This window comes from Alternaria arborescens, assembly GCF_004154835.1.
Source record: "Alternaria arborescens strain FERA 675 chromosome Unknown contig_12, whole genome shotgun sequence".
Classification (NCBI taxonomy): Eukaryota; Fungi; Ascomycota; class Dothideomycetes; order Pleosporales; family Pleosporaceae; genus Alternaria; species Alternaria arborescens.
The window spans coordinates 868,887-894,687 of NW_021167867.1; the positions used below are offsets into that span (position 1 = coordinate 868,887).

Below are 25,801 nucleotides of genomic sequence, written 5' to 3' on the forward strand. Positions count from 1 at the left end.
GGATAGAACGCGAGGAAGGCTGGCACACGCAGAATCAAGTCCGGCAAGGCTTAGCATCATTCGCGTTAGCGAACCTGAGGAGCGTGTCGTAGCGCGTCGCCACATGATAGCGTCATGTCGTCATTCTGCTATACTCATCTGTTTTGATGGTAACCATATCCAGATACCTGTGTACAGCCACCTTCTTGCGCGCGTGTCCTGCAAAGAGTCTCAATCTTGGACGCATGTAAAGTTTGTCGCTGATATCGAGTGTCTTCATCCACCGACCATGTCATTACTCCATCAGACCTGAGAAGGTAAAAAGGTACAGCCAGACAAGTGCACAAGATTGGCAATGCTGTTCTCGAGGCCATTATCTTCTCATTTTTGTCCGTGGTGTGTGATCCAGCGTCCAAATGAATGACGCGTAACAGGAATCTGAAACAATCAACTAGCCGGAGCCTCCTGTACCGGTGGTTCAATCAATATCGCGCAGAAACGTCTGAACCATACCACGCGTACGCCAACCCTGCCGACTTCCAATCCAACTCAACACCTTGCTATACATTATTCAAGAGGAGTGGCTCCTCAATTCAGGGCCATGATCGATGCGTAGAGCATCAACGTCAGTATGACGATTGCCTGATATATTCGCAGGATGTCGTCAATAGCTGGCAACCGAGACGGAGCGACGGTCACTTACTGCAAACACGACAGTGGTAAGGCATGTTATGGGCATAGCAGTACCCATGTTCGGAGTACGCAGCTGGATACGCGTGGCGATACTGCATTGGTGCAGTCAACTGCTGAGTCTGTGAAATCGGTGTTGCATAGGTGGGGAAGTGGCCGTTTGCACGCGTTTGTGCAAGCACACGCTGATGGTGGTTCATTGTGGTGGTCAACATGGTGCCGTACACTCCCAATATGCCTTCGAGATCATCTGGTTGCATGTCTGATGTACGCAGCTGAAACGCGTTGTCGGCTTCTTGGTGTAGGGTTCGCATGTTGAGAAGTTGGCCGACTGCCTCCCTACGTTTCGCGGCAATATAGGCTTTGTGCTGCTCAAGTGCTCGGACGCGATCGGCGACGTCGATGACGCTTCGTTCAAAATTCCTGAGATTCGCGTTCTCTTGCTCCAATCTGGAAATACGCTCTGCCTGCTCTTGCTGTATGTCTTGTACTGCTCGCAGCTGCGCTGCGAAACCCGTAGGCACCATCATCTGACTGTGTCCTGGATTCGGGATCTGCGTAGGTTCCGGATGAGGTTGCAGAGGAAGATTGGGGCTTTTCATCGCTGAATCAGCGGCTTCTATCGTATCTGACTGCATATATGTGGCGTGTGGTCCTGAAGCTACTGCACGGAGAGTCAAGATTGATGAGCGAGCGGCAGGCAGGGTTGGTTGGGGGTATGGTTGCTGATGCCGCAAGCGAACAAATTCCCGCAAACAGTTAGACAGTAGTGAGAGAGCCGAATAGTGGTCAAGTGCCTCAGTGAGCGATGAAAGGCGCACTGGTGGAGATGAATGGTGATTTTGGAGCACGGGAGACAAGGTGTTGTATCGCGTCAGTTACGCGTTCAGTCCTACAACCACATAATAGCTACTCTCTATTCACCCTAGGTACATGAACCATTTTCCCCAGCTACTTCCACGCGTACGTAGAGTTCACAGCATATCTAGACTATCAGTTTGCAAAAAGGTCTCAACGTCTACAGATACGATACTTGTTTCACCTCCTTGGTCTGCCATTACACGCATGTCACTAGAAGGGCTTTGACAGCGGTGAATACATTTCTAGAATCACTTTGAAGCAAAAAGAAAGAATCTGAAGACCAATCTGGCCGTGATTGAGAGTGGCTGTGCTTGGGACAATAACTCGCGAATCTTGGTGTACGATTAGCTCCCGAAGCACAGTAAATAAGAGCATGAGCGAAAGGCTTATTGCCATCTTCCGTGAATACACCTGAACACTTCGTTGGGTGATTATTTCTATAAAATACGTTCCATCAAATGGAATCGAAATATCCTGTAGCCAAGGAGTAAGTGTTGAAACTCTCACTAACAACATTCACTCCAGGAAAAAAGTGGTCATACTCCTCGGCGGAATACTAGCCAGGAACGTTGACCCATTGACTCCATAAGTCCCAACCAGCGTATTGTTGTGTTCATTGTCTGCTAGATATGCAGTCGCAATACCCAGAGCTAATTGACAGCCCCCGATACTTACCTCTACCTGCCTCTCAAAGTGCGCCTCGTTGATAACAGGGATAGCCAGCGTGCCATTCGTGTTCTCGAACGCCGTGACCTTGAGGTTCTCCGCGGGACTGATAGCATCGATGCGAACCGATCCTGGGCGTGCGAAACGGAAGTAGCCGGCGAAAGCCCAGAGACGGCGAGAGACCTCAAAGGTATCGCCATCCAGGCGAACGAGAATGGCATCGCTACCAGTGGTATTTCCCGGGTTGTCTTGCGCACACCACCAGTGGAGGTATCCGGACGTGTCACTAAAGACGAAGGCTTGGTGCCTGTTCACAAGATTAGCATCGACTTGACTTTAGCGTTGGCTCATATATATTGCTTACATATAGATGGCCCATTGTAAACCCTCTGCAAGCTGACCTGTCGTATCCCAAGTCGTATTGAAGGAGCCGCTGCCGTCTGACCACTCCGTCTCCATATTGGGCTGACCTTGCGTATTGAAGGGCCGCTCTGGCATGCTTTGGTAGTTGTGCCATGTCGCTATATCGTAATTCTTACCGCCACCAGCTTGGTCCAACTCGTAGAGGAGATTACGTTCTTGACGAGCACCAGTAGCATCGCAGCAAGATACCTGCAAGTTCTTGCGATACTTCTTGACGGTAGGATAGAGTACCTCCAGAAAGTCTGCAGCCTGATATCCGTCGGAGTCCATGCTAGCGTAAGTGACGGGATTGAAATCCGGTCTAGATGTAGGTGTACGAAGTCAGTGTATGTGCTGCGAGCGGTTCGTGGAGGGGAACTTACTCGTTGTAAGCGCCTATCAAGCTAACATTGATACCCTTTTCCTCATACAGCCTGACGTATTCCACAAGGTAGTCAGCATATGCCTGTCGCCAATCATGCGTACAATTGGTTCCGCGCACACCGCAGATCAGCCCCCCATTGATGTCAGTGGAATCGGTTTTGAAGCAACCCGGAGCAGACCAGGCGTCGGCGTAGATAAAAAGGTCCGGATTGGCGTTCATAGCTTGCTGTGTGAGTTTGAGTTGGCAACTGTCGGCTGTGGAATCGTTCATTCCTAGGCCTGAATAGTTGGCCGGTGCTGAAGGTGTCAATGGACAGCTACCAAGAATACCATCGGTAGGGCTCGAACCGACTCGGTTGCGTAGAACGGAAAGGCCTCCAAGGTTTTCGCTAAAAAGGTAATCGCTGACGAGTTGTTGGTTCGAGGGCGAAAGCCCTTGGGATCCGGTCTGATCGCAGGCGACGCCGAAAGCTCCCGAACAGCCACCCCCAATCATGGTTTGATGTCGTACCGTAGCATCAACGGTAACCTTCACGGGAGGCTCGTCTTGTGTGTATGCCCATGGCACAGGAACATATTGAGCGCAGATCCCACTTGCATAAAGCAGTGGAAGAAGTGATATCGCAGTCATCTTTGCCATCTCTGCATCAATATACTTATCTTGCTTGGAAGAAGTCCTGTCTGGTGACCCCTCTTATGACTTTTTCACGTCTTGCCAACCAGAAACCCCTAACACGGAACGAGACATATTGAATCGCGTTCTCATGGATGACGACACGACGATTTGCGGCACACCTCAATTATCCAGCACGTACGGATCTAGGATAAACTGGCTACCGATATCACAACCTCTAGCGTATCGTTTTCACGGAGTGACGTGAGTACCCATCGGATCTTTGGATGCCAGTCCTCAAGTAGCGCTATGCGCTAGCCCACAACGTCGGAGAAGTGGGGCTCAAATCAAGCTTTACGGGATGTTTAGCGGGGTAAAGCCTGGAGATAAGCGTTGCCCGGCTGAACTACCAGGAAACATGGAGATATTAACCGGTGGATTGCTACCAGGCGGTTGGTATGATCGAAACAATTCGGATGCTCGGTCGAGCATGGGCCATCTGGAAGGTACACGACTAGGATTACGTACTTGGAATTAACCGAGATGGAGGCTTTTGCAGGCTCATGAGATACCATAGCTAGTCTTGGGCTTCCAGCCCACTGGATACAAACTCCTTTTACATCTATTTTTGCATCATATACTTGCGTCGAGATGGCGCCACTAATTTAGAAAGTCGCTCAGGATACAGCTGATAGAGACCGCTTTCTCAAGTTACATAGCTCCTCGCCATTGTTGAGTAGTTCATCATGATTCGTTATTCCTTAGTCATTCTTACCTGCCTCAGCATTTTCTGATATTTTGCAAGATGGCGCTTGCGAAGAAACTTATGGCTCGAATGGTAAAAAAGACTGAGGTATCACCATGGCTGACTTGTTCTGTTTATCATCTCGTGATGGCATCGAGATATTGCTCTTAAAGTTTAGACTTGATGGGCGCAAAGGTGCTTCCCTGTCCTCCCCCAAGAGCTTCAACAAGCTCATCGACCTTCTCCAGGATCCATGTACACCCTTCGTCGCTAACCAGCCATTTGATGCCCTCCTCTTCGCCAGCTTCAGGCTCTTGCTTCCAGGTGCCATCTTCCCAAGCCTTCCTTAGGCCAAAGACGTGGCTGAGCACTTGGGGTCCGACTCCTTGTTGCGCCCTCAAGCATGTGATGGCGATTAAGCTGGTTGTTATGCGGCCCACGGTGGCTCCTTCTCTGCGGGGAGGGTCGGTGAAGAGGCCACCGTATTCGTTGTTGATGATGAAGACGGGCAGATCGGGATGCGCGTCGCCGAGCTTGTGTTCGAGTTTTGTTTCTAGGGGGCGATAGATGGCATCCCAGAGAGCGCGTCCGCGTTTGTTTATGTGTTCGATGTTAGAGGGGTCTGGGAAGCGCGTAGGTTTGGTGTTTAGGGAGGACGCGATTGACGAGGGGAGTTCGGCGCGAAAGGCGTTCAACATGTTGATGGTGCGCGGTATCTGCAACGAGTATGAGTACATGGCCTTTTCTCACGCGTCAGGTCAAATGCTTACGCCATTGAAGCCGATGCACTTCAGACCGATCTCGCGCATGAATTCCGCTATCGCGACACCTTCACTCTCTGGTCTGGCGGTAGCTGAGCTGTTGTATAGGGCCATCATCGACTCGGGCGAGTTCATCGTCATGGTCGCGGCTGTAGAAATGCCGAGCCATGATGGTCGCCCAAGCTTGCGATCTGTAGCCTCTTGCTCTATCCGCTTGTATACAGCCTGTATCCTTGGTGGCGCTGGTACGGGGCCTGGGCGCGAATGCGCGGCGTTGATGAGCGACTTGAGTGTTGGTGATAGCTTCGACATGGTGACGCCAATGCGAGCGCGAGGACCACGATAACAAAAATCAACTGATGACAACTACTACAGAAGCAACAAATGCAACAACAATGTCAACGTCAATGTTAATTGGTATAGAGCTGCTTAGTGCTGTTATAGAGGCGGGAGTATTTAAAGTCGACCAACATACGATGACGCGAGGCCGACGCCGTTCCGAGGCTCCATGTTCGGCAGTTCTTCAAGTTCCGGCCATCAGGCCACGCTATAAGTGGGGAAAGTGCAGTCTGCCAGACACCATGGAACGGCTAACGGTACTCAACGTCAACATCGCCGGATCAGCCTCGTGGCTCTGATGACAGCGTTATCGAGACCTCGAGTCTTGCATAGTTCACGACAATTGAGATTCAACGTTGTCTTGACATTGTCAGCGCAAGAGTGAGAATTTGGACATGACGTAGATATATTTATAACTGGTGACAGGTGTTACAGGTTGCAATGGTAATTTAGACAGTTAGTTACGCTTGCGAAGCGCAGAAGGATCTCGTTTCGTACTATGGTGCTCCCAACCTTGATGGTACGACTATTGGATTATCCTCGTCTTCACCCCCGCTTCTTAGTTGCCTCCGCCAGAGATGGTGGCGTCAAAAGGCTCAGCAATGGATACTTGGCCGGCAGCCGCCGTGTCTTGCTTGATGTTGTTGTTGAGCTTCGTCATCTCCTCCGCAAGCTTGTCGGCAACGGAATCGTCACCCTGAGCTTGCTGAGCCTGAAGCTTGATGACAGTGGCCATGAGCTTCAGGACCTTGTTCTTGATCTTTCCGTTCTGCCGACTTGTCAGCTTTTGCTACGTCGCGGTCATGAAAAGTCACATACCTGGATCTGGTCGGCCTCATCACCGGTAGCAGCTTCCACTGCAGGATTAAAAGCCTCCTTTTCTGCATCATTGGCGACTTGGTTGACTTCATTCAAAAAGGTAAGATCTGCGGGATCGATGTTTTCAGGGTTCTGTAGGTCCAGCGCCGAGAAGACCGCCATGGCCTCGGCTTGGGCATCTCCAGCCTGTCCACCTGAGATGGAGATGTCGTTGTAGGTTGTGTCGGCAAGGACTGGTCCACTTTGACGGGCCAACACTGCGCGCTTGCTAGATGTGGGTGCAGCGACAGAGAGGGCGGCGAGCGAGAGAATGGCGAAGGATTGGAAGTACATGGTGAAAATGTGGCGAGTGAATATTCAAGATAAAAAAGAGTAATTCGTAGGAACAGCACAGCTGATGATAGAGGTAAAGAAGGTAAGAATTGAAGTCACAGCGTCAAGCTGGATATGTTTAGTAGTTAAAAGGAGATGATTGAAAACGCTTGATGATAATAAGAAACTTAAGAGGGAGGTTTGCAATGCGTTCTTATACATATCTTCTGCACAGCGCTGTTGTAGGCTAGACACACCCGAAGCAAGAGCTCCGATCCTGAGGTTTCGTTCTTGCCGAGCTATCCCGCCAGAGCGCCTCCCAAGGCGCCGTCTCATACATGACCTGGAGTGTCAGGCTCTATGCGCAAAGCGCACGAGCACTTCAACTCGGCGACTGTTGAAAGAGTTCCCACGAGTAGGAAAATTCTGCCTGGAGTTGCAAACGTTATGCGTCGCCAGAGAATGGATCGCGCAATCCTGCATGGCCTGAGCTGGATGTTGTTCCTGAACGACAAGGCTGTGAAACCCTCCGGATGTCAGAAGCTGCTACTGTGGCACCGGTATGCATGAGCTTGGCGAAAGCTTGGCCTGTTAGGTGCCTGTCGCGTTGCCAAATACAGTATGGCGCTCGCGATGCGCCAGCGAGTCTTGGTGTTCAGACAAGAGATGATTACTTATGTTCAGGTTTGAGTGTGGTTCGTGATGTTGATAGGAACGGCTTGTGTGGGGCACTGACAGATGGCTTCCGTTGTTACAGTAGCATGATTTATTGATGACATAACTATTGCTAGAACAACGCGAAATTTCTATGCTCCGCCGTCGCGTCCGCTCAGCATGGCGCCCCTCTTGCGCATACGCTCTTGCACCATCCTCTTACTGTAACCAGTAGCGTTCACATTAGAATTAGCGCTGAACAAGCTCTCAGCCTTGCCATACACTGCTTCGGTGTACTCAATGCTCGGCGCAGAGAAGTCCATAGTGAAGACACTAACACTAATGCCGCCTCCAGCGACTACGAACGTCTCGCCAGGCAGACTTGTGTCTCCGTTGTACGCGGCGTTGATGCCAGCAGCTAGAGGGTCGACGTTGTCCCACGTGAACAGGCCACTCGTCTCGTTGAAAACTGCCACATCTGTGTTGGCCTCACCTGTGAGCCTGGTCTTGATCACCGGGGGCATGGTGCTATTGAAAAGCTCGGGTATATTTACATTTACGCCATAACCCAAAGGAAGAACCTTTTGCCCCTCTGGTGTGTTCTTGATGAACTCATTGACGACTTCGAAGGAGACTTTGGCTGCCAAAGCAGCGGGATCTGAGGCGCTTGTCACGTTGAAGTAGGGCACCGCCTTGTTGCTCGCGCTTGTGGCAATTCCAGGGATTGAGCGCGATACAGCGGCAAACGTTGCGCCTACAGTTCCACTCAGGCCCATCACAAAGGGACCAAGGTTCGTGCCGTAGTTTGGCCCAGCAACGAAGAGATCAGCTGTCTGATGCCAGTCGGGGTAGTAACGTGGAAGCACGTAGTCGAGCGCCACGAAGGTGCACGCAGCAGGTGTACCATCGTAGTACCAGATGTTGTCATCGTTTGGATCACGGCCGACTGCTGGTGCGCCTGCAGGAATGATGTTGTATTGGGATGGGGTAGTGAGGTTTGCTGACTCGGCCCAGATGACGGTGCTGCCTTTACCGGACTGCTGTTGCGCCGGAGCGACGACAAGAACTGGCGCGGATTTAGCATCGGGCATCACAGGGCTGGAATTGATGAAAGGAATTACCTTCGTGGCCTGCATCGACCAACAACTTGTACAGCTCTCTCAGATTTCCGCTTCCAAATCCATCATCGTTACCCATGAGGATCTTGAGTGCATCTGAAGACGAGGCAAGACCCAGCGCTACTGCGAGCGCAGCATTGAGAGAGAGGCGCATGCTGACCGATTGACAAGGACGTGGGCGTCTAAGCTTTGAGATTTGCAGAAGCGGCGTGCAACCTTCCTGGCGTACCATAAACACCCGAGAAGCCACACTTTATATAGGCACTCAGCGGCCTATTCCGGTCGAACCGGTGCCAGCTTTTGGTTGCGCCACATGCATGGCGACTGTACTGAATTAGGCATATAGCTGAGCAAGTTAGAAGATAATCGCTGCAGGAACAGGAACGGACACCAAGAACTTGGAATTCCCGATATCGCGTCGAGCTCTCACCTGTGCTTAAGTCGCGTGCTGATTCGATGTCGATAAAGATATGCGGAACGCCTCGCGGTCGGCTAAGACGAATTGGGAAGGAGATCACGCGCGTCCGGATAAGACGCGAAATGCATCGGAGTCTGGCGACCGTGAGGTTTTCTGAGCATGGTTTTGGGAAGGATACACCAAGCATCACTATTTCCGGCATGATACCTTCATCAGTACACTGTTCGTGCTGATAGAGAAGGATCCGCAAGGTCCCTTACCCATTGAATGAGTCGGGGCTGCTTTGCTAGCGTCCTTTTTCGTCTGGTGACTACCATTTTACTCGGAGTATACCTTGGTGCGATAGCACGACCGAGAAAGTGTTCGGTCGAAACACTTCCACAATGTGCAATCCGGTCACGAGTGATTGTAGTGGCGACAGTTTGCTGTGTTCTATTGAAGCAAATCTCTACATGAAAAGGTTGATGACTCCAGACCGATCGGCTGAGATGACCATGCCGTATGGCTGCTCAATCAACGCCACATCTAGTATACGGTCCACATGACTCTTAAGCAGGTACTGCTGCTGCAACGCGATAGCACCTGATCTTGACGATTTGCCGGATACCTTCTTGACTGAAGTGTTCGCCCTGCTGTCCCTTGCACTACTCACTTGGTTGGCAGGCTGCTGTAACCTCTCAGTAATGACGACAGTATCTGGGCTCGGTTGCGAAGCGGTGTAAGTTGGCTTGCTTTCATCAAGCTCTAGGCCACTCACAACCATCGATGATTCTGCTCGACTGGTATCCCAATACCGGACTTTCCAGTCCGGACCTGCAGTAAGGAGGAATGTGTGCTTTGGCTCGCCTTTCTCATCTGTAGCCTGTGTGTGTATTGCTAGTCCGCGAATACCGCGGTCGGCTGTTGAGCTGGCTGTTGGTTCGACGCTGGTTGCAAAGCGGCCAAGCATACCGCCAGGTTTCTCCTCATCAAGATCGATGAATGTGGTGCTCTTGTTACCGATGTCTTTGCACGTTCCCGTGCGGTACACCTCCTTACAGATGTGCTTTTCAAAATCCCATACTGTGACCTCTCCCTGATCGCTACCACCGGCAATGTACAATCGAGTCTTTTTCAACTTTGGGAAGAAAACTTGGCAAAGACGATGTATAGGCGATGCTCCGTGACATACCCAGGCTTTGAGACGAAGCTTGAAGCGGAGATCCCAGAGATCAAGTACGCCGTGCGAAGTCCCTAATAGCAGCCAATGTGCTCTCTTATCCACACAGAAGCAGGTGGGTGTTCCGTGATCCAAAGGGTTATTGAGAGTGTATAGCAGTTCCATGGTTCTCAAGTCTAGTGCGATGACCTTGGAGGTATTGGTGGCTAATAGAAGCACTGACCTGCTGTCTCCGTTGTAGTGTTCCGACCATACAGCACAATCGCCCTTGGGAAGCTGATATTCGCGAAGAAGTCGAGGTCTTCCGAATTTGGCATTGCCGTCCTGGCTCTGGAGGTAGTCTACACGTACCACATGTACACTCCCATCACTCCCTGTTGCAACAAACGAATAAGTCTGTTCTACAAACACCAGACTTGTGACCTTGACATCCTCACCCAATCTGTAAGTCTGTCGCGATCTCCGGGTGATATTACGCTCCAGACGCGACGTGTCCCAAATCTTTACAGTACCGTCATCTGATCCGCTGATGAAGAAGCCTTGGTCCGGGGATACCAGAATTCGCGTGACAGCAGCAGTGTGCTCCCCGAAACTAGCCACTAAGGTGCCTTCCGGCCTCCATGGTATACCGGGTGCCGATTGATGAGCATCCTTATATCTAATTGGCTGTCGCCGAACCGGTGGCTGTATGCGAGGACCGAACTCGATCTCATCTGTAGGGAAGCGCTCTAGCAGCATGGAATCTAAAAGCTTGAGGATTGCCGGATCGTTGCCCGTATAATTATGTGCGTTCCTAAATCGGATCCGCATTGGACTTCGCTCATGCCGATCGAAAGCGAGCGGGGAGTTCGGAGGTCGGGATCGTGAAGAATCTCGGACGTGGGTTCCATCCACCTTTCCGAAAGCGTTTGCAGAAGTAGTACCAATCTCTGCCAATGCTTTGTTCTCTCCTTTGCCGAGCAGTCCCAGCGCACTGCTGCGGTGTCGAAGGCTACCAGGATAGTCACTCGAGCCGATAGAGTTTGATGGCGACAGAGACGGCTTCGCGATTTGTAATGATCTCCGTCGCGTATCGGTTTCGGAAGGTGGCGAGCCCAGACTAGAGTGTGCGTCGTTCGAAGAAGACATCTTCGATCGTACGGGAATGGTTATTCCCCTCTCTTCGCGTATGAGGCGTCCCGCTTGACTCTCAAAATGCGGCATACGGTCAGCCAGCCCATTAGCCTCCGTAGTTGATGCATCCAACAGGGCATCCTTGATTGTTCGAGGCTGCATATGTTCCTCAGGAGCGTGTGGCTTCCTGGTTTGTTCCATGACTTGACGGACGTCTTCATCGAAAAGTACAGTCTGGGCTTTGATACCAAGATCGTGCAATAAGACAACGCTATTGAATTTCGTAGTTGGAGTGGAAAGACTGTCAGACCGCCGGCGATGGCTTACCCTCCAGATGAACTCTCGCAGAGCAACAAGTTTGAAATCATCTTCTATCGTCATACCTGCATTACGAAGCTTTCGTAGCCATAGCTCGTCTTCCTCGTTTTTTGGTAACCGTTGCAGTACCTTCTGGTCTAGTTCACGCCCAGAAATTGTTGGAAGGCTATCGTCTGATGAACCAAAGGTGAACGTCTGCTGATGCCTAGCTGCGATCCAGAACTGTCCTTTTTGAGATTGAAGTGCCCAGTTTGAAGCCATCTCTAGGAGTAAACGTGACATAGGTAGCTTCAAAGACTCCAGAATTCGTAGCTCAGAGAATTCTGAGGGTATGACTTTTAAATACGGTCGAATGAGGTTGACTAGAATGCTGTGCGTATCGGCTACCGACAGGTACCTAGAGGCGGCCGAGATGAATTGTGCAGCTGCCTCTCGTATCCACAGATTGGGGTGCATGGTAAGTCGGGCAAGGATGTCCACCAGCTCCCAGGTCTTGGAGCGCTGGAATAGGCCAAGCTCTGCCATGGACGAAAGTGCTCGAATAACCTTTTCAACCACAAACTCTTCTGGATCTGTCAATGCCTGAACCATAAGTGGTAGAATGTAACCTTCCAGGCTAGCACCGCCAACGAATACGGCCACGCCCACAATGCCCTCAAAGAACGCACACTTGAGCATCCAATCTGGATCATTCAAATAGGTGTTGAGATGACTGAGGACGACATCATTGGCCCTAGGACTGCCAAAGAAAACGCAGAGGTCAGAGACGGACTTGAGCATGGCTCGACGAACCGCAGCGTCGCTGTCAGTAAGAAGAGCTTTAGTATGCTTCTCGAAGGCTTCTACGAGAATGCGACGGTCCGAGTCAAACTGGTTCCGGTGAGCAGACGAAGACATGTCATCTTCCGTTTCGGGATCTGCAGTGGGTAATGATCCCTCTGCACGCAGAGCTTGGATCATATCCAGATACCTAGCCGCAGTAGTTGCCAATGTGCCAATACAAAAGGCATACTGCATACGAACAAGGGACCCAACGTTGGTAGGATAATCGGGTAGATATGTCTCTAGTCGTGGCAAAACATACTCCGGAAAGATGTAGGCGTTTAAGGGAGAGACGACCTGCACCATAGCAAGGATTTGCGTCAGCGTGCGTAGTGCAGCAATCTTGACTTGGTCGGACTTGTCGACTAGCAATTGGGCCACGTAAGGGATCACTCGGTCCAGCTTTGCTTCGTCTGTCAAGCGCTCTGAGAATGCCAGGAGTAACTCGAGGCCGCGAACACGGGCAGAAGCTCTCGCTGTTCCACGTAGACAAGACACGACAATAGTCAAGAAGACCAAGTTGCCGTCGTCGATAGCTAGACTCCGGGCAGGAGAAGCTTGGTGCTGATAGTTTGGTATGTTGACGAATAGCGGGAAGAGCTTGGCGTTTGGCTTTGGAGGAGAAAATTCTGGTCTAATGAGCTCCTTTCCTTCCTCGTTGGAAAGCAGGTGGGAGATCTTGTCGTAGTCGCTATATATCTGCTCTATACGCTCATCAGGTTCACCAAGATGTTCTGCTCCGGTGGTTACAGGCTTGCGCCCCGACGACGGATCAGTGATTGAGTACATGTACTGTTGCAAAAAGCCATAGAAGTATGTTGGGAATACCTTGCCTTTCCAGTGCGTCAAATAGTCTTCAGCAGTCATGCGTGAATTAGGGTCTACTTGTATCATGTGCAAGATCAGTTCCCGTACGCTAGCATCCTGGATTTTGTTGAGATGGGAATGTTCGGGGTTGTATTCGCCTTGTCGATACTTGAAGAGCTGACTGAGGGAGAAGATGGGTGCTTCCAAGAATAGTTCGGCAATAACGCAGCCGACGCTGAAGATGTCCATGGCCCAATTTACATCGCCCTCGCCTTCAGGTTGCTGTCCAGCAGCCAGGAACCTCTCTGGTGCAAGGTAACAAGTGCGGCGACCGGAGAGGTCGAAGTAGAAGGAGAAGTCGGCAGGGTTATCTTCCGGTAGATGTGCTGGCTTGTACGAGGACGAAAAGTCGGCGAGATACAGCCAATTCCAGGATGTGACAAGGACATTCTCGGTCTTGATGTCGCCATGATAGATGTTCCTGGCGTGGCAGTCTCGTACAGCGCAAAGGAGCTGGAACGAGAGCCATTTCTTCTCTATCTCTTCCAGGAATGGACGTGTACTACATGGTGTTGAATAAGAGACATGGCTGGTAAAGGAACAAGGACGTACCTCAACCGATCGTATAGAGAGCTGTGGATGTATTGGCGTACAAGATAACCGCAAGCAGCTGTCTCAATAACGCGGTGATATGGGATGGCATTGGGCACATCTGCCAGCACTTTGCGTTCATCTTGTAAATGTTAATCAATCAGCTGCGAGATGACGGAGCTTGTACGAAACTCACGGAGTAGCCGTTTGACATGTTCCTGGAAATCAAATTGAGCATATGGTTTCATTACCACTCGGGCTACGACAAGACCGTCCTTGTGGCGCGCCCGTACGGCTTTCATAAAACGCGCAGCCCCCAGCGACTTCTCATACTGGAGATCCGCTAGCTCAGGCACGTCAATGTTGGCTGAACCAGCAGAAAGGGTGGTGAGGGAGAAGCCTTGACCCATGGCAGCGGTTGATGCGCGGGTCTAGTTGTGGTGGTAGTCGTGTTAGGATGTTGGGCAGTGTTGATGCGCCACGACGAACATGTTGAAGGGTGTGATGCGGATCTTTCAGTGTGTATACTCGAGGCAAATTCTCGTTGGATGGAGTCTTGTCAGACGGGATCGCATGCGTAGTGTCTAATTGTACGTTCGCACGCGTCAGGTGCAGCCTTCCAGGTCATCGTTCATCCGTCGCGCCCGCCTTGACACCAACCCCAAAGCGGAAAGGTCACCCGCAGCCCACTTGATCTCGTGCATCGCAACACGTAATGACCGTGTCCCTCCCTCTCTCTCTCTTTGAACACACAATGGCGGAAAAGAAGGAACACGTCGTCTTCTTCCACCCCGACCTGGGCATTGGCGGGGCGGAGCGCCTGGTCATCGATGCCGCAGTCGGCCTCCAGAATCGCGGGCACAAGGTCACCATCTTCACATCGCACTGCGACCCGCAACACTGCTTCGATGAGGCGCGCGATGGTAAGCCTCTACTACAACACCTCGGACCACCCGCCGCCTATGCCTGGCCACGCAGCTGAGACCTGACGCGCGCACAAAGGAACCCTCGACGTACGAGTGCGCGGAAACACCATCGTCCCCTCCACCATCTTCGGCCGCTTCGCTATACTTTGTGCCATCCTGCGCCAGGTACATTTGATACTCCAGATTTCCCTGTTCACCGAAGAACTCCCGAAACTCGCGCCTTCCTCGTTCTTTGTCGACCAGCTCAGCGCTGGCATTCCACTCTTGCGCCTGCTACAGCCCCGCCCACGTGTCATCTTTTACTGCCACTTTCCCGACAAACTACTAGCCAAGAAGGGCGGACTGTTGAAAACACTATACCGTGGGCCTTTTGACTGGCTCGAGAGCTGGAGCACGGGATGCAGTGACACCATTGTCGTCAACAGCAACTTCACCAAGAGCATTTTCGGCGAGGCCTTTCCTGCCCTGAAGCACCGCGAGCCTGGCGTTGTATATCCCTGCGTAGACATCACCGCAGCCGAGTCGGTCGACGAGGTCACGCCGTTGTGGAAGAACAAAAAGGTGCTCCTCAGCATCAATCGCTTCGAGAAGAAAAAGGACGTGGCACTTGCAATTAGGGCATTTGCGGGCCTGTCGCCTAGAGAGCGCGAGGATGCACGGCTGGTCATCGCAGGTGGCTATGATCCTAGAGTGCCCGAAAATGTTTCTACATATACCGAGTTGTGCCACCTGGCAGATTCACTCAAGCTGAAGCACGCGACTGCTAAGACCGTCATCACTGCCCAAGCCATTCCTGACGACATTCCGATTCTTTTCCTCCACTCTGTTCCGAATGCTTTCAAAGCCGCGCTACTACATACCTCGCGCCTCCTTGTGTACACTCCTTTGCATGAGCACTTTGGCATCGTACCGCTAGAAGCCATGTTGGTAGGCACACCGGTCTTAGCTGCTAATGAAGGTGGACCCACTGAAACAGTCATAAGCGGCCAGACAGGTTGGCTGCGAGACGTCACCAAGGTACAGGATTGGACCGAGGTCATGCGCATTGCGCTCGAAGATGGCGAAGGTGAGGAACGGCTGAAAGAGATGGGCAAGTGGGGCAGGGATAGAGTTGTAGCCGAATTCTCCAAAGAGAAGTTGGCTGAGAGGCTGGACACGGAGATCAGTGGCATGATGCAGAAAAGTGTTCGCCCGCCACTGATACCATTTGCCGCAGTCGTTCTAGCTGTAGGCTTGATGGGCGCCCTGGCTGCAGTGAGCATGGTACTAGCTTTGAAACAATAGGCCTGTGTTCTCGAGTAGTCACGAACTATCATCACTTGTCGAATATGTTTCCTTGTTTCCTTGACAATGGCTCCTATGGCTCTAATTCATCCTTCCATTGGCACAGTGAAGCAGAAATACTCTCGAACTTGGCCTCGTTAGGTAGACAATTCGAAAAACAGCGAATGCGGTAGGAGACGTCAAATCACGTGCGTTGAATTTCTATCGTTAACTATTTATTCATTACGGCCTTCACGCTAGGCACTTCATCCTCTTTCTCCAGAATATCTGGCACAGGGCCAATGGGCGTAATCTGGAATTTGTTGATCTGACCATGACTCTTGGTATAGTGCTTCTTGATGTGTTCAAAGTCCGTGGTCTCTTTGAAAGCGGGGTAGTCCTATTTCAGTCATGTTAGTACAACAGTTATGATCCACAACATGCAGATGTATCTGGAGCAGGAGATGCAAAAGATGGGAACATACCCAGTACAAATGACGCATCCACTGATGTAGGAGAGGGTATCCTGATCTAATATCGCGAATGTTGCACTTAAAGTGCTGGACATAGACGGGATCGAAGCGAATGATAGTTGTGAAGAGACGGATATCAGCCTCAGTCACATGTGGGCTTGAAAGAAGGTATGGTGTTGAAGACTTGGACAATGACTCTTCCAGGCGATCGAGAGACTTGAAAAGCTGTGTCACAGCTTTTGTGTAGGCCTCTTCTGTGCTGTACTATTATTAATACGTTGCAGTCAATGTTGAAGGGACGGTATAGGGTAGCATACGTAGCGAACCCTGACTTGTAAACACCATTGTTTACATCGTTGTATACCCAGTCGTTCATAGCCTCGATATCCTTCTGGAGATCTTTGGGAAACAAATCCACCTTCTTGTACTTCTCCTCGATGATGTCGTCAAACTCGGTGTACAGCATCCTGATAATCTCGGCGCTCTCGTTGCTGACAATCTTCTTGGCTTTCTTATCGTAGAGCGTTGGTACAGTGAACCGACCCTCATAGTCTGGGTTCTGCTCAAAGTAGATGTCACGTAGATGCGTGTATTCATTGTGGAGTGGGTCTGGTGTTGTGTTGCCTGAAACCTGCTCATCGGGGGTTGCGAATCGCCAGCCTTTCTCCGCCATGTGCCAGTGTACACTGTTATAGGAGATGATATCCTCGAGGCCCTTTAGATGACGGACGATGAGTGTGCGGTGGGCCCATGGACAAGCGTAGGAAACGTAGAGATGGTATCGGCCTTTCTCGGGCGGAAACTCAGCACCGGGTTTGTTCTGAATCCAATTCCTGAAGACGGACGTTTGGCGTTTAAACTCGCCACTCTTGTCACCAGGTTTGACCTGTTGTCGCAATCAGTATGCCGATGCTGGGTCTGCCGCCCGTTCGATACCTAAGGAATAGAGACTAGACTGCGTGCTTGCGACAATCCTCTCTTCATGGGCACTTACCCAATCAAGGATCGACCCCTTCCCATCCTTGCTATCTTGCTGAGGCGCTTTGTCCATGGCTGCGCGGCTTGATGTTACGATAAAAGGTCGTGTATGTCGTATCGCAAAGGAAGAACGTTTCGAGATTACCCTGAGCCGCAGTGTACGAGAGAACATGGAACGGCGACTTGAAACTATATGAGCAAACGTTGTGGCTATATAGCTGTCATTGAAAGCTCGCAGCTATACTGAGACGGAGACGTCATAGCTTTTCTTGGTTCCGATTTGGTGGGGCGCGCTTTCCGAGGGTGGAGTTTACTCAGCATTTGGAAAGCTTGACTAACGTCCGCCGTGACAAAGCATTTCGTGATAATGTTCCGCTTTGACTGCAAACGCTAGGCATCAAGTCAGTGCGTATCGAGCGGGCTAGAAAGGCCATTGGAATAGAGAATTACTATCACGAAGGTGGAAGGACGCTCTGAATTTGATGGGTATCTATTGCTTTTGCCTGTTCGTCCAACGTCTATATGTATAAGACCTTGTGCAAAAACTTGTTACGCCTTAACCATATTATACACAGTAGCCTGCCCACAAACTTCATTCTATCCTACACAAGTAAATCATCTCTGTGTCTGTATGCCTCAGAGCAGGGCGGCGCCTACGTTTCCTAACGTCTGTTTCGTCACATCGTCCCGTACCTTGCCCACTTTCTTGGCTGAGTCAAGGATAGCCCCCTCAATGGCCTTGAGAGCTTCGACGAGCTCACGGCGCTGATCACGGGGCGCGCTTCGGCTGCCAGTCAGTTGTTCAGCCTTCTCCATCGTGCCAGCCTCCATCGTTCGTAAGTGTGCTTCAATCTCGCGGATCTGGCGCTGGTACACATCCAGAGTACTGCCGAGCTCATCAGTACGGCGGTTGAAGTAGCCCATCAGGTCAACAGGCTTTGTCGGGTCGTCATCATCCAGAGCGCTTGTTGCGGGGGCCTTTGTGCTTGAAGCTGTAAGGTTGGCATTATTGCGGTAATGAAATTGTGCTGGCAGCCGTTGATTTTCGATGGCACGGAAGCTGAGAGTCGCGTCGTCGGCGTCTTTCTTGACAAGATTTTTAAGGTGTGCAATGTTGGCAGAATCGTTGTCCAGGCCAACTTCGACGGTGGAGAGGATGGTCTCGATGTATGCTACGTCAGGCGCGATAGTGGAAATGTCGCCCTCACTGCCGGGAAGAGCCTCGCGGATCTGGTTGCAGTAGTTGACCTTGCGCTGAATGCCGTCGTCGAATTGCTGAATGAGGTTTTGTATTTCGGGGTGCAAGTCGTTGAACCGCGTAGTTCCTCGTATCGAGTCTAGGGTCATCTGCACCGGCTGTGCGCTTGAGCTCATCTGGGTTCCTCCAAGCGTACAGCCACCAAGTGTATTCGACCTGTTTTGTGTGTTGGTGCCACCGAAAAGACTGTTCTGTTGCTGTGGCTGAGCCTGCTGTTGGGTCGAACCGAAAAGCGACGGGGTCGATGTTTGGTTTTGCTGAGTGGATGTGTTGTTTCCGAATAAAGAGGGTGTTGTTGTCTGTTGTGTTGAAGAGGCGCTAGAAGATGCAATTAGCCCTTGTGTCACAACGCATAGTCCTCGTCACTTACAACAGCGACGGCTTCGACTGGGTGCCTCCGAATAGCCCACCGGATTGGGGCGCGTTCTGCGTCTGATTTTGAGTATTTCCGCCCAACGCGCCGCCGAACAAGCCTCCGCTCTGGGGCTGTGTTGGTTGCGCTGTAGATGAGCCAAAGAGTCCTCCGCTCGCCGGCGCTGTCGTCGCAGGCTTGTTCAAATTGCCAAAGAGGCTGCCGCTTGAGGGCTGGGAAGTCTGGGTTTGGCCGCCGAAGAGCGATCCTGACTGTGCTTGTTGTGGTTGTTGGGTAGACCCAAAGAGCCCTCCGCTGCTCTGAGGCTGGCTTGCCTGCTGCCCTTGGTTCGCATTGTTTCCGCTGCGAGAGTCAGTCTAATGCATTGATATGGCGCCATTGCCAGCAAAACTGCGACGCGCGCATGAAGCACGGCAGTAGCACTCGTATCGCTTGAGTATGAGCGTTTGACGGAGGATGGAGAAGCACTTACAACAATCCACCCCCACCAGTATTGATACTCAACGAGTTTGAGCGCCCAAATCCTGCCATCTCGTGCGAGTGTCCCTAGCTATGTTTGGTAGCTTCGTTGTGTAAATGCAGTCGCTTGCGAAAGATTTACAAGGACAAGGTTGCAGCCGCGAACAAAGTCTACCCGTTGAGAAGCCCGTAGAGATTATAACGAGACGGCGAGAGAAGGCCTGGGAGAATGCGCGTGGTTAGAGGTGCAAAGGTTGCGCCCGGAGGTGACAAGCAACGTCTGCGTCTGTTTGGCTGCGCGCCAGCAACAAGCACAGGCCCGAACGCGTCCACTCTACTCGGCTAATCATTCCCTCATCCAGCAACTCAAAGGAAGCTCAGGTTCGTTAGCAGTGGCATTACTACGAGGGTCGTTCAAGACACGACTTCTAAACCTTGTTTCACTCTCGACAACAAAAACAAGCAAAGCAGAGGACTGAACGCTGGCCTAGCTTCTTCTCTCAAACAAGCACTCCAGAGTGCTGGATACATAGTAATTCCCTGGAGGATCTCAACTGCCGGGGACGCGCTCTGCGACTTGTGGACCAAAGAGAACGACAAAATGGCAGACGAATCTGACGACGATCTCTACGGAGACGAGACTACTACGCAACAGCAAAAGGATGCGAAGAAAGAGGAGGACGACTCTAGTGGTGACGAGCCCATGGATGAAGAGTCGGGCGACGAGGAAGAAAGCGACTCGGTACGCTGCACCGGAAGCCTGCCAAAAGCTAGCTGTCATTCTAACGAAGGTGTAGGATATTGATATCATTATCGAGAAAGCGCCAGCGCCTCCCAAACCCGCAGGGTAAGCTTCAAACAAGCTTCAAACAGCAGTTCATGCACTGACAAGCCCGTCCAGCACGCAGGCCCCCCCAGAAAGCAAAGCCAAAAAGATCGAAGCCCCCCCCGCCTCATCCACTACTCCCTCGCAACAGGGAGCCCCCAAAACTGTTCCCACCACCGGCGGCACTGTGCCCCAACTGTCCGCCGCAGCCCTTTCAGGCGCCGCCTTCCCCGCACAACGCACCTCTACTATCGATGTGAACGGAAATCCTGTCTACCCTCCTCAAGGCAAAGAGATCCTCAGTGTGGACATTGATGCAGATCTAGCTGAAGAGCAAAAGATCTGGCGCCGACCAGGTGAAGACCAGTCAGATTACTTCAACTACGGTTTCGATGAGTTTACTTGGGAATTGTACAGGCAGAGACAAGTCAGCATGGCCAACACGCTGCAAGGTCAGAAAAACGACATGGCACAGATGCAGGCTATGATGGGCGGTGGACCGATGCCGGGTATGCCTGGTATGGGCGCTGGCCCACAGGGCAACGGTGGACCAGGCGGTGCGCCGCCAACAGGGCCTGGAGGTGGTGGTAATGCTATGGGACCTGGAGGTATGAATGAACAGCAGATGCAGATGATGATGCAGGATATGATGGCGCAGGGAATGGACCCCAGCCAGATGGACTTTGCATCCTTCATGCAGATGGCTGGCCAGGGCATGGGTGGCTTCGGTGGTGGACCTGGCGGCCAGCAAGGCGGAGGCTTCCAACAAGGTCATCAAGGCGGCGGAAGAGGTGGACGCGGAGGTAGAGGAAGGGGATGGTAGCACGGTGAAGACGACTCCATATCTGATCGGGATAACAGCGCGGGAAAGGGTCGATTTATGATGGTACATGGCATCACGGCGTTCTGAGTGTATTACTACGATACCACGGGTGGGGACAGCCTCATAGCGCAAAGCAGTCTGTTTTAATTTATACAGATCAATCTACTTCCAGCTCGAGCGCTTCACTACATAGGCCTCCATGTTTGTGGTAGAGTCACCAGGTCATCCCGTGGATATTCCACTGCATATTCGCTCCTTGAGAGCCACACGCGGTGCAAACCAAACCTTTATGCGCCTCACAATGGTCGTGCGCCTCCTTGTTCCCCTGTAGGCGTGGGGTTTCGCGCAGTCGCGAGCTGTACTGTCTACCTGCTTTACATGTTTATGTCACTATCCAGACTCTTAGCGATATAGTCGCTATGTCTCCATAGGTTCTCCGCCTTGAAGGATATGTGCTGGTATCCGTCCTTCAGCGAAATCCTTCTCCAGCCGTGCCATTTCCGCCAGACTGCTCGCGTTGAGGATGGCAGCGCGCATGCGCTTCTTCTCTTCGTCGGTGTAGATACGCTCTTTACCCGAGTCGGCACCGTTTGTGAATGTGGGGACAACAAAACCTTTCGACTTGTTGCTGGAGATCTGGCGGAATCAGTATCTGATCAGAGGCAGAAGCAGTGTACATGACATACCTGGTTTGCAAGCTCGGTGGGCTCCTCTGCAGTTCCAAATAGCTCCTTGGCCGTCTTTCGTTCAGCATCGCGTACTTTGACAAAGTCTAGGAATCGCACAGTAGGGCAGCGCCAGATGACCCAATACCGGTAGTTCTACGCCACGTTAGCATCCTGCACATTATAGTCTACTGTCATGCGATTTCGAGCCGGCCAAATCGCACCAAGGGGCTCACCCTGCATCATCTCCGCTCCTCGGGCTCAAGTGTGCTTGCACAATTAGGCTCGAAGTATCATGGTTCAAGGGATTTGGTACGTACCTCTTTACGTGTGACGGGATTCCCCATCAATGAAAGATAGACCAAATGCTTGAATCCCGCCAGCGGATCCAAGTCCGCCAGCTCTGCAATCTTGTTCTTGGTGAGAACTAGTGTTCGCAGATTGGGTATGCTCGAGGAGAGGTTCGGTTGGATGTTGGAGATGCGGTTCTGCGCGAGGAAGAGGGTTCGGAGACGAGGCTGGAGGGGGAAATTGCCGAGCTGTGCGATGTCGTTGTCTGTGAGATCTATGGCGTCGTTGTCCTGCAACCCTGTTAACATACTGATGCAGGTTAGGTGGCTTGGTCGACTAACTCTGGCTGCTCCCATGTTCTCGATAGCCGAAATCTTGTGACCTATATTATACGATATTGATATCAACTCAGCTCTCAAGTGTAGTATCTGTTCTTTCCAACGCACCTCGCAGATCGAGTTCACGCTCCGTGAGACAGTTGATGAAAGAGAGGGAGTTGTTGATCAGGTCTGTCGTTAACCTCATTTTGGCGATTGGTGATGGTTGATTGGTTTCTGGTCAAATGGACAATATTAGAGGTTTCAACGTGCTTCGGTATCGTCTGTCCTTTTGCGCGGGTTTCGAAAGTTGGTCGCGAAGTTGGAGCTTGTACTGAAATTCGTAGAGCGCCAAGGAAGTTCCCACTAGCGCGACTTCCAGCTCCTGGTCACTTCCAGACATCGTCCTTCGACCCCGCTCCGCCATGCGAGCAATTATCCTTGTTACATACGCGCTGGTTTTATCATAGCAGACCAAGAGACTGCAGGCCGACTCGGGATATGCGCTGACGAGTAGCGTTTTGCAAATTGAACTCCATATCTTTAGAACACGTCTGCCGCTGTCAGCACAAGTGTACCCAGGCAACGCATCGTTTCTTCTACATACTAGCCTTCTTCATAATCGATAAACAATCTTCCCAGCATGGCTCGGATCATATTGTAACTCCCTGATTGGACACGCTCCTCTGAGTATATATATGCCAGTCACACATGGCCGTTTTCCACAAGGCTGGACTCAAAGAATCAGCAGCCACACTGTCTGATCTCCACTGCCCGGCAGACCGGTGAATGCACCGTTAGAGCCTCGTCTCTACTCTCTCATAGTAGTTTTGTCTTGTTATTTGTTCCATTGGCTCTTCAAACCCGTGTAGTCCACGATTGGATCGCTGCCATCCGGTGAACAATGCAAGCCATCAGGACCAGTAACTGTGCAGCCTGACACGTTTCGTTGCGGCTCGACATGATGTATAACATGATAGTTCGGCGCTCCCAAACTACTTTTCGATTCATCCTAGCCTCATCACATCTTGAATCGACTTAACATGGCAGCATGCACGATATGCAGCACTTGGATCAGAGGTCCCGGAAATCGATGCACGCAACACCGCTACGTCAGAAATAGATACGATGACTATAACTACAGTAGTGACTCGACGAATGCTCGCAGCGCCCGTCACAGTAGGGGCACAGGCACTCGTCCATATCGTTTCTCAAACAACCAGGACATATATGGACAATACGATACCAGCAATGCTCTCGTACGTCACAGAATACACAGCAATGCACACCGGTCCAGCTCTCATCCCAATGAGCTAGCAAAACCTCTTGTCCATGTTTTCGATAGATTCAGCAACACGCATGCCGTCGCATCCGTGCAATACTCCGCGAACCCATCCTCTGGAAGTTACTCCATCTCAGCCCAGGCAAATCTCGATCGCGAACAATGCACCAACTGTCGTGAATGGTTCCCAGATGGTCTCAAGCTACAGTACCATCAACAAGAGTTCCCAATCGAATGCGAGCAGTGCAACATATGTCTGAGGTACGATAATATAGCATACCATGCAACGAACGTCAAACATGAGAGGTGTTTCGTGAGAGGATGTGAGAGTGATTATAGGACAGTGGGCAACTGGAGGCATCGCTACGTCGAGAGACATGTGTTGGGCAGGCACACACAACAGAGTTATCATTGAGAGAGCACGAATGTATACCGGGTCGTGTTGACGGACTCGGTTTAATTTCCGCAGATCAGACTGCGGACTTATGATGCTATGACTAGAACGAGGGTTACATCTGATGTGGATAACTCCCTCTTGAGTGTTCTCATTTATTTTACCTGTGTTTCGAGATAGTTAACTCGTGCTGGTTTGACAGTATACAAACTGGATATAGCAGCAGTGTTGAATAGAGGCGAACATGGCGAAGACGGTAGTAAACATAGCCATGACTTAATACGCAGTGATGTGACCGATGTCGATCTCATGATGGTTCAATCTTACCTGGTGTTTTTGGCCGAGGTAAAGTGGATATCGTGATGGATGTTTGAAGAACGCTTTGAGTTTGGTTTCGAGACGGCCATTCATCCGCAGAAGAAATGTCAAAGACTTTAGGCAGAACCTGTCTACGACCTAGAATACATCGCTCAATCTCGGTCATGCTTGTGGGTTGACGTAGGATCCAAAAAATAATGGACTAGGCATGCAAAAGAAGGAAATCTTGTTTCGGTGATGCTGACACTTCCTATCGACGAAAAATCTCTACCTGCCACATGTCCCTAGGTTACGAGCCATGCAGCTGAGTGCCACGCATTGAATATGCTCAGGTGGATCTTGACGGATGCAAGTTGCGTCTGAAGATTACGAAACAATCGGGGTAGAACGGCCATGTAATGATATATACTGCACCATGCGCCATGTGTCCAGAGAGGAAGAGATCGACACGTACTGGTGTTTATGGGGTAAAGCTGAGGCGAGACTCCGAGTGTCCTTGTATTGCTGGAACTCGTCGCCGGTATCGGGTGACGATCGTGCAGTCCGCCTTTGGTACGGGGTGATGCATAGTGAGGCGATCTAGGATAGACAGATGCGTCTTGTTCCAACGAAGTCATACCGAGCGTTTAACGCGCAAACAGAGGCGCCCAGCGGAGTGTCGAGCGAGTCTTGGATGCCACCACACCGCTTATTGTGCTGAGTTGGTATTATCATGAGTTGTATAGACAGGCTATAGAAAGTACAATCAAGATGCGGTTTACTGGCTGAGCCTTTCTCGACTCACTGGGACGTGAGCTGACATGGTTACACGATGTCGATAAGTATCCGTTGAGTGATGCAGCCCATGGCAGTACCGATAGTGATCTATTGTTTGCTGGGCAATGTGCTTGTTCCAATGGAAGAGCGAGGTAAGTGGCTTCCGTCTGGGCTGATAGGCACCCGCGGAAGTGGTCCGACACAGAGCAAGTTGTTGATATCGAAAGTGCGGGTTGGCGCGCGTCAGCCTGTCAACGAGAGGCGGAGGATTGCACCAGGACGGTTTGGAACGACATGCATATCATGGTCTGGGGTACCCCGGGAGATGTGCAGCCGTAGTCGTTGATGACTGACGGCGGGACGTATGGCACGACGATGGACAAAGGACAATGGCGCGCTGTCGACGCGAAAGCCTATGGCCATGTCGTGAAAGCGAATCTTGGTCCCACTTGTCGGACGTGTGACGATGAGAATTCTTGGGTGGAGACGTGGTGGAGGGGTGATGTGCGCCGTGGGTCGATCTTGTTCACGATAGTCGGGAGTCGTCTCACCGCCCTTCTATAACTAAGCAGCAACCGGCGTCGACTAAACCCAAACACTAGCAGCGAATCCACTACGTTACAGCGCGCTCCCCTCACTAACCCACGCGACACGCTTCCTCTCTCTGCTGTCCAAGCACCCCGCTGCTGAGGCCTGTCTGGCGACTGCTGCCTCCTGTACCGTGCACAAAGTCACCTTGTGACGCCATCACCTTCACCCCCATCCGTCCACGTCGCCCGCCCTCACCCGCCCGCAAGAAAGAGACGGTCCCTCTGCTGCCCCACGCAA

At 51.5% G+C, this 25,801-nt stretch overlaps 11 protein-coding genes across 11 annotated transcripts; 2 read left to right on the top strand and 9 right to left on the bottom strand.

The window, feature by feature from the left end:
• Positions 1-674: 674 nt before the first annotated feature.
• Positions 675-1,271, bottom strand: AA0111_g6105 (hypothetical protein; the record flags this gene model as incomplete). The annotated part of the gene is made up of 1 exon (XM_028652292.1): positions 675-1,271. One exon carries the CDS (start codon positions 1,269-1,271, stop codon positions 675-677), a length of 597 nt encoding a protein of 198 aa, XP_028506312.1.
• A 775-nt stretch (positions 1,272-2,046) lies between these two features.
• On the bottom strand, positions 2,047-3,613 carry AA0111_g6106 (hypothetical protein; the record flags this gene model as incomplete). The annotated part of the gene is made up of 3 exons (XM_028652293.1): positions 2,047-2,503; positions 2,561-2,920; positions 2,982-3,613. The coding sequence occupies 3 exons, from the start codon at positions 3,611-3,613 to the stop codon at positions 2,047-2,049; spliced, it is 1,449 nt and encodes a 482-aa protein (XP_028506315.1).
• An 894-nt stretch (positions 3,614-4,507) lies between these two features.
• On the bottom strand, positions 4,508-5,413 carry AA0111_g6107 (Dol-P-Man:Man(5)GlcNAc(2)-PP-Dol alpha-1,3-mannosyltransferase; the record flags this gene model as incomplete). The annotated part of the gene is made up of 2 exons (XM_028652294.1): positions 4,508-5,056; positions 5,111-5,413. The coding sequence occupies 2 exons, from the start codon at positions 5,411-5,413 to the stop codon at positions 4,508-4,510; spliced, it is 852 nt and encodes a 283-aa protein (XP_028506314.1).
• Positions 5,414-5,999: 586 nt separating this feature from the next.
• On the bottom strand, positions 6,000-6,592 carry AA0111_g6108 (hypothetical protein; the record flags this gene model as incomplete). The annotated part of the gene is made up of 2 exons (XM_028652295.1): positions 6,000-6,209; positions 6,260-6,592. 2 exons carry the CDS (start codon positions 6,590-6,592, stop codon positions 6,000-6,002), a joined length of 543 nt encoding a protein of 180 aa, XP_028506518.1.
• A 785-nt stretch (positions 6,593-7,377) lies between these two features.
• Positions 7,378-8,497, bottom strand: AA0111_g6109 (hypothetical protein; the record flags this gene model as incomplete). Its single annotated transcript, XM_028652296.1, has 2 exons — positions 7,378-8,291; positions 8,347-8,497. 2 exons carry the CDS (start codon positions 8,495-8,497, stop codon positions 7,378-7,380), a joined length of 1,065 nt encoding a protein of 354 aa, XP_028506310.1.
• A 712-nt stretch (positions 8,498-9,209) lies between these two features.
• AA0111_g6110 (putative serine/threonine-protein kinase) lies at positions 9,210-13,981 on the bottom strand (the record flags this gene model as incomplete). Its single annotated transcript, XM_028652298.1, has 3 exons — positions 9,210-13,542; positions 13,593-13,713; positions 13,768-13,981. The coding sequence occupies 3 exons, from the start codon at positions 13,979-13,981 to the stop codon at positions 9,210-9,212; spliced, it is 4,668 nt and encodes a 1,555-aa protein (XP_028506506.1).
• A 344-nt stretch (positions 13,982-14,325) lies between these two features.
• On the top strand, positions 14,326-15,781 carry AA0111_g6111 (Alpha-1,3/1,6-mannosyltransferase; the record flags this gene model as incomplete). The annotated part of the gene is made up of 2 exons (XM_028652299.1): positions 14,326-14,494; positions 14,574-15,781. The coding sequence occupies 2 exons, from the start codon at positions 14,326-14,328 to the stop codon at positions 15,779-15,781; spliced, it is 1,377 nt and encodes a 458-aa protein (XP_028506507.1).
• Positions 15,782-15,992: 211 nt separating this feature from the next.
• Positions 15,993-17,284, bottom strand: AA0111_g6112 (Glutathione S-transferase omega-like 2; the record flags this gene model as incomplete). The annotated part of the gene is made up of 4 exons (XM_028652300.1): positions 15,993-16,160; positions 16,246-16,492; positions 16,551-17,119; positions 17,228-17,284. 4 exons carry the CDS (start codon positions 17,282-17,284, stop codon positions 15,993-15,995), a joined length of 1,041 nt encoding a protein of 346 aa, XP_028506504.1.
• A 563-nt stretch (positions 17,285-17,847) lies between these two features.
• Positions 17,848-19,373, bottom strand: AA0111_g6113 (hypothetical protein; the record flags this gene model as incomplete). Its single annotated transcript, XM_028652301.1, has 3 exons — positions 17,848-18,787; positions 18,840-19,184; positions 19,315-19,373. The coding sequence occupies 3 exons, from the start codon at positions 19,371-19,373 to the stop codon at positions 17,848-17,850; spliced, it is 1,344 nt and encodes a 447-aa protein (XP_028506505.1).
• Positions 19,374-19,902: 529 nt separating this feature from the next.
• Positions 19,903-20,950, top strand: AA0111_g6114 (hypothetical protein; the record flags this gene model as incomplete). Its single annotated transcript, XM_028652302.1, has 3 exons — positions 19,903-20,043; positions 20,099-20,148; positions 20,203-20,950. The coding sequence occupies 3 exons, from the start codon at positions 19,903-19,905 to the stop codon at positions 20,948-20,950; spliced, it is 939 nt and encodes a 312-aa protein (XP_028506502.1).
• A 417-nt stretch (positions 20,951-21,367) lies between these two features.
• On the bottom strand, positions 21,368-22,431 carry AA0111_g6115 (hypothetical protein; the record flags this gene model as incomplete). The annotated part of the gene is made up of 5 exons (XM_028652303.1): positions 21,368-21,586; positions 21,637-21,771; positions 21,936-22,196; positions 22,248-22,288; positions 22,353-22,431. The coding sequence occupies 5 exons, from the start codon at positions 22,429-22,431 to the stop codon at positions 21,368-21,370; spliced, it is 735 nt and encodes a 244-aa protein (XP_028506503.1).
• Positions 22,432-25,801: the final 3,370 nt, after the last annotated feature.